This window comes from Octodon degus, unplaced genomic scaffold (assembly GCF_000260255.1).
Source record: "Octodon degus isolate 3935 unplaced genomic scaffold, OctDeg1.0 scaffold00216, whole genome shotgun sequence".
Taxonomy (NCBI): domain Eukaryota; kingdom Metazoa; phylum Chordata; class Mammalia; order Rodentia; family Octodontidae; genus Octodon; species Octodon degus.
In genome coordinates, this window is record NW_004524792.1 from 3285355 (window position 1) to 3300566 (window position 15212).

The 15212-nt window shown below is 44.6% G+C and overlaps 1 protein-coding gene across 1 annotated transcript in view; it reads right to left on the reverse strand.

Moving 5' to 3' along the window:
- Foxo1 (forkhead box O1) overlaps positions 1-13808 on the reverse strand; it is an 84514-nt gene extending 70706 nt beyond the window's left edge. Inside the window, exon 1 of the mRNA XM_004645048.2 lies at positions 12832-13808. Coding sequence (XP_004645105.1) covers positions 12832-13449 — 618 coding nt within the window. The 5' untranslated portion in view covers positions 13450-13808. The remainder of the gene's footprint in view (positions 1-12831) is intronic.
- Positions 13809-15212: the final 1404 nt, after the last annotated feature.

A 15212-nucleotide genomic window follows, 5' to 3' on the forward strand; every position in this document is an offset into this window, starting at 1 on the left:
AGAACAGATCTCAGCTCAGGACATCTATGGTGGCAAATGTTTCCCCTTCTAGCCCCTTTCATATAAACTGAGGCAGAAAATCATAGTGCACAATCATTAAAAGCTTTTTTAAAAAACCTCCACGGGGCCAGGGAGATGGCTCAGTGGAATAAGCGCTTCCCTGGCAAGTGCAAGAGCCTGAGTTCAATCCCTGGTTCCACAAAAAAAAATAAATAAATAAATAAATAAAAATTAAAAAACCTCCACAATTTCAGCACTAAAGATATTTAAGTAGGTCCTCCTTGAATATCGCCATTGGTCAATGGGTTCACATAACACGATAATTACTTTAAACATTTTTTTTAGAAATATGATTTATGGGTCAGGCATGGTACTGCACACTTATAATCCCAGCACCCAAAACAAAGAAGGATCAACCCAAGTTCCAGGCCAGCTTGGATTCCATGGGTAAGTTCAAAGCCAGCCTGAACTACAAAGGGAGACTCTATCTAAAAAATATATAGATGTAGATGTACATGTAGATATAGATATATGTGTATATATATGCATATAATTTATACAGCATGCAAACAAGTGGTCAGTGAAATCAGACCTATATCTTCTGATAGTCTGGAGGAAAAAACATTCGGCATGAATATGGACTATATCTGACTCAGTTTTTTGTCTCTGTTTTACTCTACATTTCCCACACCCTCCACCTCAAAATACTGCACACTAAAAAAGTCAATAGCCCAAACGTTAACAATCAGAACACTTATTAAATGGTTTAAAAACTCAACTAAGCTGACCAGATCCTAAGTATGTACTTCTCACTAAGCCAGGGAAGAATTCCAGGCACTCAGCCCTTCTAAAGCAGACAGGTAACTCTTGAAACCTGTGATCATTAGGTTTTAATTTTTTATCTAAATAATCTGCTTTATGGGCTGGTGAGATGGCTCAGTGGTCTAAAGCACCTACTTAGAACAAGCTTAGCAAAGCACAGGGACCGCAGTTCAATCCCCCAGCACCACATGCCAGCCAGCCCCGCCCCCTGGTGGGCTGAGCTGGCCACACACACACACACACACACACATAAACAAATAAAATTTTTAAAAAATAATAATAATCTGCTTTCTTTTTGTCTTTGCCATAACTTAGATCAAAACTGTGCTGGGGAGGGGCCAGGGAGATGGCTCAGTGGAATAAGTGCTTCCCTGGCAAGCGCAAGGGCCTGAGTTCAATCCTTGGTTCTGAAAAAAAAAAAAAAAAAAACAGATCAAAAGTGTCCAAATGACAATTGAAAGATAAAGTTTCTCTCAGACATGATGGCATACACTCAAAATCTCAGCATTCAGAAGGTTGATGGGCCAGGGAGATAGCTCAGAAGAATAAGCACTTGCCTTATTCAATCCCCAATACCACAAAAAAAAAAAAAGGTTGAGGCAAAAGGATCACCATGAATTCCAAACCAGCCTGGCTACGAAGTGAGTTAGGGTGACTGTACTGAGTGCCTATCACCACACCACAGCACAGCACAGCACAGCACAGCACAGCAAAGAAAAGAAGATAAAGCTCTCTAAAATAGCATCTCAAGATTCCAGGAATGAAATGCGTGAGAAGTGCTACACAGTAGTGTGGTCACAGGTGAGAAAGCAATTATGAACCAAAGATGTCAATCACAAAAATATACCCAAATACAGGAATTTTTAGCCCTAATAAATTTCCTTAGCATTCACTAATTTTATCAAATATTTCTTGAGGAGAAAAATGCAAAAGACTTTTTGTTGGCCCTCTTTAAAACATAGATATCAAATGCTGAGCGTCTAATGTTATATGGAATTTGAAAGCCTCCATGGTAATACAAGTATAACTTAATAAATATAAATCTAGGGTCCAAAAATTCAGAATTAATTGTATTTCACCAATTTTACAAATCCAGGGCCAGGGATATAGCTCAGCAGCACAAGTGCCTACCCGAACAGCACAGGTCCCAGACTCAATTCCAATACCAATTTTTTTTTTTTTTTTTTTACAAATTCAAGTAGAAGCACACAGATAACAGAACAGTGCACACAGAAACTTTCATGCTCAATACATGCAAATAAGCCAATAGAGAAAATTAAATTCTAAATGAAGGATGGGGACAAAATCAGTCACAAAGATTATACAGGAAACTACACAACAGCCCATATAAGTTCTCATTTTTGCACGTAAATTTTATGATGGCCTGCTGACCTACCCATCTGGAGAGGTACCTTTTCCACTCAAGCTTAGACAGTTGTATCCAGCTTGTTATCAGGTACACAAAGAACCTCCGCTGATACCTACAAATCTCTGTTTCCTTCTCCTTCCTCCTGCCTTCCTATCAGCCTTTTAGAAGGTCCCTGACACAGGCATGTCAGGTAACTGTGTCAGGTAACTTAACTCTTGGTTTAAGAGAGCTGTGTAGCTCCTGTATGCAAAGCACAGTAATGCAGGGCTGAAACCAACACAGAGCGCCCTCACTAGTGTGACAAACTGATGCAGCAAATTTAACCTCATAGCCAGAGTCATGATGCTACACCATCTCTAAACAGTATGGTGCATAAATGCACCTATCTTGTTGCTATTTATGCAACCGTACAGTTAAGGCTACAGGAAATTTAAAAACATTTTCATATCAACACAATACAATAAATTCCACATTACAGCCATTACTACTTCAAGAATCTTGCCAAAATAAGGTCTACAGTGAAACCATATGCAAACCATTTCCTCTGACTTTCCTTACAAGCAACCGAACTCTTTTAAGTATCTGACACTTTTTTGTATAGACCATTACCAAATACAATACGTATGTAATTTCATTTTCAAGCTTTTAAGGCAATACAATATAAACCTGCTAATTAGGTGATTGAATTTTAATTTCTCCAAATCAGATTTAAAGTCTGTCTTTCAAATACAGAAAGCAGCATGTCTTTTCACTTCTAGTCCTGCTACCCTGCAAAGCTAAGGCTGCATATGTGAGGACTTCTCGCTCAGGCAAGGGACTTTCCTTGGCAACATGTGTGGGACTTCTGAGACATCACAGAGGAGAGGGTAAGCACTTATCTTCTACACTAAGAAAAGAAGAGTGCTAGTGGGGAGCCAAAGCCCAATGCTTCCAGCCTTCAGCCAGCTCTTCAGAATAGCAGGCCACTGCAAAATCTTCATCTCTCACACCATCAAACCCATCTCCCTCTTCCCCTCGCCCTCCATAGGCTCCTCTTTTGCTTGAGACCCAAATGTGACTTAGAGGATTAATCAAACTCTTTGGGGTTTTTTTACTGCAATTACAAAAGGCAATCACTACATGCCATAATACCAAATTCATTCAATTATATTCAAATTCTTAACTGAGCAAACCAGTAATGGAGGCTCCCTACAGCAGGCTCAAGATGTACTGTAAGAACTTCAAGATGAGGCAACATGCTTAAAAATACAAAAAGTTTTTTCACAAATTAGATGACTATCCAATTTCTACTTTAACCAAAGTAGAGACTGCTGAAATCATGACCTATTTTCCAGATTTGTGATGAATAGCAATTGAGAAAAACCTGTTTGGTCAAGAAATGTCTTTAATCGTCAAAAGAGCACAAGCTTGGAAACAGACCCTCTCTTCCCACTTTCTTTCTCAGCACAACTTCATTTTAATCACAAGAAGTCAGCCAGTACCTTCATGGCTGTTAAGGCTTCCAGATATGTCATTAGGACCAGTTCAGTAACTAAAGCCACATAAAGAAATTAAAACAAGTATCATCCAGGGGAATATGTATCAAGACAAATTTTTTTTTTTTCTCAGAGATCTACAAAGCAATAGTAGAATGAAGTAAAACTAAGGGAAGTGGCAGCCTCAGGATTCTCTTACACATCTCACCACAGATGTGTAAAAGAAGTATGGCTTGCTGGAGGCATTGGCACTTACTTCCAGAGCTGGTGTGGTACTCACACCAATGAGCTACAACATGTGAGCAGTAGCAGATTTCTGTGAGAGCACACTAGTGTTCACACTCTCTAACTAAAGAATTCACCAGGCAACAGCCGGAAGTGACGGGCTAGCATGGAAAAGTGCTTGTCTAGATCTACAAAGTGATGTCTATTTCTCCCTGAAGGAATACCCTGTGCTTTTTCCCTTCCAAATTAGAATGAAGACAAGACACAAGTAAAGGATTCCCATAGTATTTTTCAACTTATAAAATGAAAAGACCAAACACTAAATAAAATAATAGTTTTAAAAATTAGACTGGCTGAGTAAGTGCTTCCCTGGCAAGCTCAAGGGACTGAGTTCAATCCCTGGTTCTGCAAAAAAAAAAAAAAAAAAAATTAGACTGGCCAATTACCTATTGTTTCCTATCCCTGACTGCATGATAATATCTGCCATGCTCTGAAAGCTGTTTTCTTCATATAAGAGGGAGCATACACAATCAATAAAACCCCACAGTTGTAGGTTTTTCAGTGTATTTTTGTTTAACTGTTTCCTACCTTCCCATAGTTTTTTTGTTTGTTTTTTCATTTTAGTGTGTGTGTGTGTGTGTGTGTGTGTGGCCAGCTCAGCCCACTAGGGGGCGGGGCTGGCTGGCACGTGGTGCTGGGGGATTGAACCCCGGTCCCTGTGCTTTGCTTAGCTTAGCTTGTTCTAAGTAGGTGCTTTAGACCACTGAGCCATCTCACCAGCCCCGAGTATTTTGTTGTTTGGTTTTTTGTTTGTTTGTTTTTTGCAGAACTAGGGATTGAACTCAGACCCTTGCACTTGCCAGGGAAGCGCTTATTCTAGTGAGCCATCTCCCCGGCCCCAAGAGTATTTTTTGTCTGTAATTGCAGGTACAAACACACCAGTAAAACACTTTCAATACTTGGCTAACTTTTATTTGTTTGTTTTTGTGGTTTTTTGCAGAACCAGGGATTGAACTCAGGCCCTTGAGCTTGCCAGGCAAGTGCTTATTCTACTAAGCCATCTCCCTGGCCCCTTGGCTAACTTTTAATAAATCTGATACATTCCATTTTGTCTGTCTGACATCAATTTGAAGTTTGGCCTATTCAAATTTAACAGCCTCTGGCTCTACTGACACAGTTCATTCTACCCTGCATTCTTGAACCAGAATTAGTGGATAACAATATATGACAATTAGAGGACTAGTAAGAATATCCAATATTTAGTTAGCACAGTATTAGAACTGACATTTAAATTTTTAAAAAAGAGGGGTTGGGGAGATGGCACAGTAGAATAAGCACTTGCCTGGCAAATGCAAGGACCTGCATTCAATCCCCGGTTCTGCCAAAAAAAAAAAAAAAAGAAAGAAATTTTGAAACATGCTTTTAATCCAACATAATTTCCTGACCATTTCCTTAACTGTATTTTGAAGGTGTTAACGTCAAAACTTCTCATTTTTTCAAAGATAAAAATTATTTGACCCAGGGTTGGTGATGCATATCTGTAATCTCAGCACTCACAAGGCTGAGGAGGTCAGGACTAAAGTAGGAGTTCAGTGCCAGCCTAGGCTACATACAAAGTCAAGGCCAGTGTGAACTTCAAAGTTAATATTCTATCTTTTTAAAAAAAAAAGCATAATTAATCAGAATCAAATCTTTCTTTGAGCCACTCTACTACTGGAACATTGCACATGGAATTTAATTTTAAAGAGCAGATCAAGTAAAAGGCTAAATGTTAAAAAAAAAAAGGCTAAATGTTTCATATATGTCAATAATTCTATGTCAATTTCATAATTTGTTCCATATATTTACATGTCAGTTTTAAAATCAAATAAATTTAAAAGTAAAACACTGGTTTTATACTGCATTCCATAGGTGTCTACTTAGAGGAATGTGTTCCTTTTTTTGGAATGTGTTCCTAAGAAGGTAGGTTTAGGCCTCGAAGTGTAGCTCAGGGCTAGAGGACTTGCCTAGCTTGTTCAAGGCCCTGGGTTTGACCCGCAACACCATAGGAAGAGGAGACGCATTTTAAAAAATTCAAGTGTAGTCGTATTTTTCATAATTTCTTATATTGTGACTGCACAGATATAATTTGACAGAAAAATACTGTCCGTAACCTTTCATTATATATTCAATTTGCTCTAACAATAGATTCTCCAACCTGTACTTTTCAGACTTTATTTCACACATCTATCATTCAGAGAAACTGCTATGTCTCCTATTTCCATGCCTTCATGAATGCCAGACCATAATCCCAAAAGTAAATTTGAAAAATAATATGAATTTGTGACAGGAAAGATAGATGTGCACTTAGGTATTTGATAAAGTACAATGAAATAGATGTAGTACAACCTAGTTCTGAGTACCTGAGTGTTTTGGTGAATGTTTGAAAACTTTCACAGTGAAATCTTACGGCAATATTCTCAAACTTGCAAGGCTGAGCTCAACAGCCAATAAAGAACTGCATTTATCTCTAAGGCATTTATTTCTTTAGTCCTTCCTACTATGTGCCATAGTTAAGTGTATCACACCCAGTCTCCCTACTTAATCTATGTTTGAGAGACTTTTCTATCATTCAGAAACATCTAGCTCAAAATCTGCCTCTAAATTAGAAGCTGGAAAGTCACTGGATTAACTGAAAAACTGGTTTTGGGGGTTTTTTTGTTTTTTGTTTTTGGTGTGTGTTAAGAATTGCGTACAAATTGAATCATGTGTATTGATCCTCAACACAACCAGTAAAATCTCAAATATAAAGTTATATTACACTGTAGCACGAATTAAAGAGATTACCAGGCAGACTCTCAGAGATGCAAACATTCATCTGGGCAACAGCCCAAACTGGAAGTTGGTGAACTGACATGAACCTTGCAGACAAAGCAGAATGTACAGACTTCCCAGCAGCAGCACAGGAGGGCCCAAGCTCCAGGGACAGTCGGGTCTAGGCCCAAAATACATGATGTAGACTGAAGCAGTACTTAAGGGCTGGAAAGATTAAGTTCACAAGGCCCGGAGAATGTAGAGCTAACAGATTTGGAGACACTAAATAATGTAAGAGAGAATGCTAAGAAGAAAATACAGGTTTGAATGCTATGATAGAGGCTAACATAAGGTCACTAACCCAACTGGAGACCTCAAAATGGAACCTTATCTGACACTAAGGAGAAACAGAATATGTTTACATGTAGAATGTTGAATTTAAGGTCAAAGTGGGAGATTTATAGTCTTCTGCAACTGCAAACAGGGTAATAAAGGAGCTAGAATAAGACCAGAGAAAGTCTACAACCGATTTTGAGATACACTTACTTTGGGGAAGAAAAGGTAAACGAAGCAAAGGAAGAAGCAACACGGAGGAAAAGAACAGGTCAATACAACATAGCCAGGTCCAACATGAGAACAGATTTCTCAAAGGAAATTTGAAAAAAGAGAACCCTCCACCGCACCCACCCACCCCAGCCCAGCCCTGGTGATTACTGACCTCAGAGCAGCTTCAGCAATCACCAAAACAAAAACCAGAAGGGGACTACAGAGGCTAAGCACACACTCACAACTCTCACTTAATTTTTTGTAATAAATATGACTTGAAGTGAAGAACATATACTGAATATATGCCTTTGTGTGTGTGTGTGTGTGTGTGTGTGTGTGTGTGTAACCGGGGATTGAACTCAGGTCTTTGTGCTTCCAGGGAAGCCCTTATTCCACTAAGCCAAATCCCTGGCCCAGATGCCCTTATTTAAGTGAAGTACTAAGGTGAAAATTCACCTAAGCATATGCAGAACAGCAGCTGAAATTCAGCTTTCCAAGTGCATTAACCTTAATATCAAGACAAGCTTGCTCTTCTTTTGCTTCTTTAAGCTTTTATCAAAGCTATACCTGGCGGGGCCGGGGAGATGGCTCAGTGGAATAAGTGCTTCCCTGGCAAGTGCAAGGGCCTGAGTTCAATCCCTGGTTCCGCCAAAAAAAAAAAAAAAAAAAAAAAAAAAGAATCAAATATTTATTTGTTGAAACTGTACTTTCGATTTGATTTGAAACTGTCTCATTGCTATATGTTTATCAATAAAACTTTGAAAAGGAAAAAAAAAAGCTATACTTGGCAAGCTCAAGGTCCTGGGTTCAATTCCACGTACCAAATATATATACATACATATATATATTTAAAAAAAAAAAAAAAGAAAGAAAGAAAGAAAAAATAACAGTGGCCCCATATGCCTTCTGAGTGGCAAAGATAAATCAACGTATGACACACTACTTACAGTGTTTAGCCCAAAAGTTGGTAAGACACTGGCAAACAGGTTCTCTATTTCACAAGTGCAGAATAACACCAAACTTCAAAGTTTTGTATTCATGAAGAAAAGATGGTTATCTGATGGAGCAGGCACTGGAGGACTGGGCAAGCCTCTACAAAGTTATTGCTATGAAGGCCAAAGTTATTGCTTGTATCTTCAGTTGCAGAAATGAGACTAAGAGGTCTATACAGCTTTCCCAAAAGGATTCAGGAAGCTCCAAAGCTACAGTGCAGACAGACCCCGAAAGATGGCTGGGTAAATTCCCATGATGCCAAGGCACTGGGTAGCTTCCAAGGTCAGAGCGTTACAGAAAAATGCAAGTATTTCAGGCTCTCCCAAAGAAATTCCTGGCAAACACAGAGCTGTTCTCCTAGAAGGTCTAAATATTAAACTGCAGCTTGGGAGCTTGGACAAAGAGACAGAGCTCACAAACAGGAAAAACATTTCTGGGCCATCAAAGATTCTTCAGTATTCCTTCTCCTCATTCCCATTTCATATGGCCACAGAGAAGATTCCCAATGCACAGCATGAAATCCAGCAATTTGGGAGTCTCAACTCCAATGTTTTAACAGTTTACATGAAAATTAAAATGCACTGGTACCTTGGTTCAAAACACTTGTTGGTGAACAATTTAGTTCAGAAGTCAAAGGTGTTTGGCAAAATTCTGTTTTTGTTTGCAAATTCTATTTTGGGTATCAAACACAACCATGCCCATCTTTCCCACACAAATACAAACGTGGCTGTCTCTCCCAAAACTGCATAAGAAATCAAGCTTGTGAACTGAAGAACCACTGTATTTCCTTCTAAGTACTAAATGTTTGCCACTTAAAAAACAAAGAAGGAAAAAAAAAAGCAAAGTTACCATCCAAAAAGCAGAAACCACGATTTCCACTATCTCCCCATACATCCTACATAAGGTATTCAGATTTGACACCTATGTTCAAATTTCTCAACAAAAATTTTTTTTGTTTTAGCCAGTAGACACGGTAACAGGAATTGAACTCAGGACCCTGCGCTTGCCAGGCAAGTACTTATTCTACTGAGCTGTCTTCCCTGCCCTTAGCTATAAGACATTTCGTAGCAAATTCAGATTATGGTTAGCCTTTGATGAACAAGATAATCCCACTTATCTGCATAATCATCTGAGACATTTTAAATTCTCTTTTTTATTATCCCTTTTGAAAATACATTAACTGAGTTTTTGGCTCAACTATAAAAATTGTTTCAATAACGAGAATTTGGAAAATGTCTCAGGTCCTCTCAACCATTCTCACCAAGATTCTTTAAGTCAAACGTGACAGTATGCAAAATAGCATCCATCTTTGCAACAGATCTCTGTGGCTAAATTATGCACTGGAAAATTAAAATTGAAATTACAGAATAGTGATGTTTTTAAATATAAGTAAATGCACTGTCATTTCAAAGACCAAATTAAACAACTGATCCCAAATTAAGTATTATCTGAGGTATTTCATAATAAAACTCACTAAAAAATCTCTTTAGTAAGTCTTAAATGTTATCATCCACACATTTTTTAGCTTAAAATTGTGTTCCAAAAAATGTCAAAACAAAAAACAAGACTCAATTCAAAACTGCCATTTAAAAAAAAAAAAATCAGATATGACATTGCTGCTTCTTAAGCTTTAGAAAGCTTTCTATGTGAGAAAACAGATCATGGAAATAAAGTTTCACTGTTTATAAATACTGTACTGGTTTAAAAGATCCTGGGTTTTCCAAGTCTTTAGTTCCATTTTGCGTGAAACTATGACAATTCTATACAATACATTAAAGCAAGTAGCCAGGTGTGGTGGTGCACACCTATGATCAGGAGGATTGCTGTGCGTTCCAGGGCAGCCTACACTGTGGGACCCTGTCTCAAAAGAATAGAAATTTTAAAATAAGGTAAGTGTATAAGACAAATGTAACATACCATTCTCACAAACACAAAAGGCATATCCCTCAAATATAACTAGTGTTTAGCTATGAACAGCCTTCCAACTACTCTGGCCTCTGCCAATGATTTTCAAATTTTCAGACAGGCCCAAGAATTAAATACAAAACAGCCTGTTTAATTATTCAATAATTCCCTGTAATAAATCACTGGAAATATTCTGTTCCAAAACAGTCTCTTCCCAGTCCTAAAACCTTTAAACTTGGGTTCATTTGCATTTTAAAATTGGACTTTTAAAAGTCACAGTAAAAATTCTCTCTTCATCAAGTTTTAGATCAGGTCTTTCAGATCTGAGAATGAAACTTGGTTTTAACAAGTAACTCATTTTTATGAAAATTCTAACCAGAAAACTAGTTATGAGTTAGAACAGTTCCAAGTTGCTTCTTTACTGCTTAAAATACCCTTTTACTCAAACTGAAAAGGCACTTGCTGTAATCTAACTTGCACCAAATGACTCTCCTCACCTCTGCAACAGCTCATCTGAAAAAGGCAGCCTAGTGCCTCTCAAAGCTTAACCCAGGTTCCCAGGAGCTGCATACCCGCCTCCACTCCAAATAGTCCTTATTTCACACCTTACAGGTCTCCTGGCTATAGTAAGTAAAGTTTAAAAATAAAATTACATGTGCATTTCAAACATTAGAATGTGAAACTAGGGGCCAGGGAGATGGTTCAGTGGAATAAGCACTTCCCTGGCAAGCACAAGGGCCTGAGTTCAATCCCCGGTTCTGCAAAAAAAAAAAAAAAAAAGAATGTGAAACTAATAGCTGCCTCAGTAATATAACTCTAGAATCCCTTTAAAATATATATATATACATATATATGTATATATCTTGGCCAATGCCTGTAATCCTACCCCAGAAGCTGAGGCAGGAGGATTTGCAAATTTAAAGCCCCGCAGGGATTCACAGTGAGACTGTCTCAAAAAACCAAAAATGAGAAAGTAAATCTTACGAAATGTAAGAAATATCCCTAGCTAAAATACCTTGAAAATGACATTTGTAAGGCAAGCCTGAAAATAGCCCCAAAATGGATACAACCAGTGAACTAAAGGTGTATCCACTTCCAAGGACATAAAATAAACGGTGTTAAGTACTAACTTGTGCTTTGAATGCCAAAGATTTTTTTTAAAAAATCACAGATTCTTTATAAGAGCTGAAGTAGGACTGGCAATGGAGCCAGACAAATATTTCAATTGAAATATTACGTAAAACCGAATCTGATAGACAACTCCGATTCTGTGACTTGTTCTATATAATAGGTCAAGCGTTAAGAGGCCCTTTATCTTTCTAAAACTAGGTAAAACTGCATGTAATAATACCTAATAATAAGATTCTAAGTGATGTCCTTTACTCTAAAACACATTTTGAAAAAAATAAAGTAACTCTTGCCTCCTTTTTTCAGAACTTCAACAGGATGTACTAACTTGACCTTTTGGCACACATTAGCCACAGGGATGCCCGTGTATGTAACACAACCTTGGTGTAACAACTACGCGGCAAACACGGACCTTCACCAAGTAATAGCGAGATGAGCGAGGAGATACTCGGCCAAGGAAGTCTCACAGCAACCTCCACCTGTGACAGTAACTCAATCTGCGGAGGCCGCTCGCCGAGACCTCCCGGAAAGCCTCCCTAGCTTGGGTCTTCCTAAAAGCCCCCGGGGCTTTCTTTACCGCGCGCTCGGGTCGCGACAACCCCCATCTTGAATCCCTCCCTCCCGATAGACATGGCAAAAAGGGCCTGAGGGGCCTCGTCTGCAAATCTTCAACCCTGCCCCGGAGGAGGTGGTCCCGGACAGTTCCCTAGACGCGCACCTCCACTCGACCTCCCCCAAAATTCCAGTCTCGGAGCTGCCCCGCACCGGCGCCGCAGTGCTCCGGAACACTGAACAGTCCAGACACCAAACACCGGAGCAGCCTCTGCCTTTCCGAAGAAAAGCCCTGCGCTCCACGGAAGACCTAGTTCCGGGACGCGTCTCTGCGTGGCCGTGCGGGCCCCTCACAGTCCGGATGCGCTGGCCCTTTAAAGGCGCCGGCTTCCTGCGCCCGCGGCCCCTCCCTGGCCGCCGCAGCTCCCGCCCCCGCCCTAGCCGGGGGTCACACTTGAACTTCAGCTCGCCCCGCGCCCAGGCGCCAAGCGCTCCGCAGGGGTGGCCACCCCTTCGCACGTGTCGGCAGCGCTCCTGGGGGCTCGCGGCGGCCGGCCCCCAGCACTCGAGACCACTCTGGCTAAAACCAAAACAAAGTGCCCCCTAACCGCTACACCCTGCACGGCCGGCCGCGCCCTGCGGTTCCCTCCACCTGCAGCCCGCGCCCAGGTGCCTGCCCGGTCTTCGGCGGCCTCGCAGCGCGCCCGTCTGCACGGCCTCGGGCGGCGGGAACGGGTCCGCGGCGGCGCTCCCCTGCCCTCCGAAGTCCGCGGAGCCGGGGCGGTCTCTCCGGGTGAGCCCGTTCCGCTCTGCACGCAAAACTTTTCTGTCCGCCCTGAAGCCCGCTTCTTGGCATACTTTCTCTCTACTCCTCAGCCTCCAGACGGACCCTTCCCGGTCTGGAGCTCGCCCGTGCGCCCCGCAACTACTCCAGCGCACCGGCTGGCCGCGGGCAGCCCCGCACGCACCTGCCGCTCCCGGCCCCGCGCCCCAGCCCTGCCCACCGCGCCCGAGGCCGCTCACCTTCCAGCCTGCCGAACTGTTGCTGTCGCCCTTGTCCTTGAAGTAGGGCACGCTCTTGACCATCCACTCGTAGATCTGCGACAGCGTGAGCCGCTTCTCCGCTGAGCTCTCGATGGCCTTCGTGATGAGGTCGGCATAGGACAGGTTGCCCCAGGCGTTGCGGCGGGACGAGCTGCTCTTGCGCGGTTGTCCCGCGAGTGGACCGGCGGCGGGGGGCACGGGCGGGTGCTGCGGCAGCGGCCCGGGGGGCGGCGGCGGCGGCGCCGGGTGCAAACAGCCCGCCTCGGGGCCCTGGAAGTCCCCGCACAGCCCCCCGCCGGCGGCCGCCGCCACCGCCGCCGCTACGGAGCCGGCCGCCCGCGGGAAGTCCTCGCTTTCCTCCAGCAGGCTCAGGCTGCTCATGAAGTCGGCGCTGACAGCGGGGGCCGGGGCCGGGGCCGGGGCCAGGCCCGCGGCAGCGTCGAGGTTCGCAGCCGCGCCGCCCGACGGCGCCGGGCTGGAGGTGGCCGAGCTGGACTGGCTGAACTCCGGCCTGGGCAGCGGCCAGGTGCACGAGCGCGGCCGGGGCAGCGGCTCGAAGTCCGGGTCGATCTCCACTACCTGGGGTGCCTCGGCCATGGTGACCCCCGCCCCTCCCCCAGCCGCGGAGAACGCAGGAGGGGAGAGCGCAACGCGGGGGGCGAAGGGCGCAGCGAGCTGGCAGCGGTCGGGGGCCGAGGTCAGCGCCGCGAGCGGAAGGAAACCTGGAGCCGGGCGCGGGCCGGCGAAGAGCGAGCCCAGAACTTAACTTCGCTGGTCCATCCGTACCCGAGCTCCTTGGGGCTGGCTGCGCGGACCGCACGGCAGGCTGGCGTCGCGCTCCTGGTGACAGGGCCGCGGACGGAAGGACAGAAGAACGCGGACGCACGAATGCCGCGGGCCGCTCGCCTGCTCGCTCTCTCCCGCGGCGTGACCGCAGCGCTGCTGCCTGTTGAATGTGGCGGTGGCTGCGGCGGCAGGAGCAACTACGCGGCAGCCCGACTTACGGGATCTGCCACCGCCCCCCGCCCGCGGCGGCGCGCGCGCTGACCCGCCCCTGACTGACAGCCTGCGCAACCAATGAGCGCGCGGTGCCGCCACCCAGTCAGCCATTTGGTGCGGACTTGGGCGGGGACTGGCCTTCCTCCGGGAGATGGCAGTGGGTTGGTGGGGGTAGCGGGGTGTTTTTCTGTTTCTAACACTCACGCATTCTTTTTTTTTTTTTTTTTTAAATCTCTGTTATTATTTTTTGGTAATTCTCGAGCATTTCTGTGAGTCTCTCGCCCTCTCAGTGTTTTGATTGCTAGGAAGCAAACCATCGTGAAGGCGGCGGCGACACTTTTGTTTACTACAGAGAGAAGCCGAGTGCTCGGGAAGCCCGAGTGAAACGAGACGCCTGCCTCACCACGGCCTCTCCTCGGAACCCAAACCGGGACGGGGTGGGGTGGGGACAGACGCTGCGCTCCGGGGGCGCGGGTGGGCGGTGCAGGCGGCCGCCCCTCGCTCCCCCTCGCCCCCCCGGCCCGTGCGGAGCGGCGTGAGAAGTCGGGGTGGGTGGCTGCTGTGTGGAATGTTTACTTTCGCGGTGCGCTGACAAGTCCGAGGCCCCGCGGGGCCGCAGCGCGCCGCGCGCTCTTCCCGCCGCCCCTCGCACGCATCCCACCTGCTCGCGCCCGCCCGGAAGCCGGGCCTGGGCGGCTCGCTTTAGCCCGGGGCCAGTTATGCAGTCCCGCAGCCGCTGGCAGCCCAGGTCGCACTCTGACCTCACAAAGCTAGGAATGAGGGGCAGGGGCTTGGCTCGGGCAAAAGAGGCCCCTGCTGCACGCACAGACCGAAAGTCACCCTAGACCTTCTGCGGGAACCTCTTCCGCTGCGTGGGCCCTCCGCTGAGACGGGACGGCGGGAAAACACTCCAGAGAGCGTTTAGGGAGAACCTCGCCGCTTTATTTCTTACCCCTAATTAAGCTTAAAACTGGACATGTGGAGTAAAAATAACAGTGGTAAGAGCAGCCTGGGGGATAGCTCTGCCCCAGGATTACCTAACCTGCCTGCTGCGTGCATCGGTCTACCCCAACCCCCGCCCGACCTTTCCCGTCGGGGCTCCGGGTCTGGGACGTCCTGTACTGGACCTAGGAAGGCCAAAGGTAGGAAGACAATTGACCCTGTGTCTCATGGAGTAGAAGATACAGTTTGCAAGTTTGTGTTTTTATTTTTTAGGAAGACCATGGGAAGCATTACCTTTTAGAAGGATGGGATCACTCAGGCTGGAAGGTAGATAATAGTTTTGAATATCTTGTCCAAAAGATCAGCTGCCAATTTTTAAAGAAAAGTATTTTCTTTCCTATATATAATTCAACCGAGAG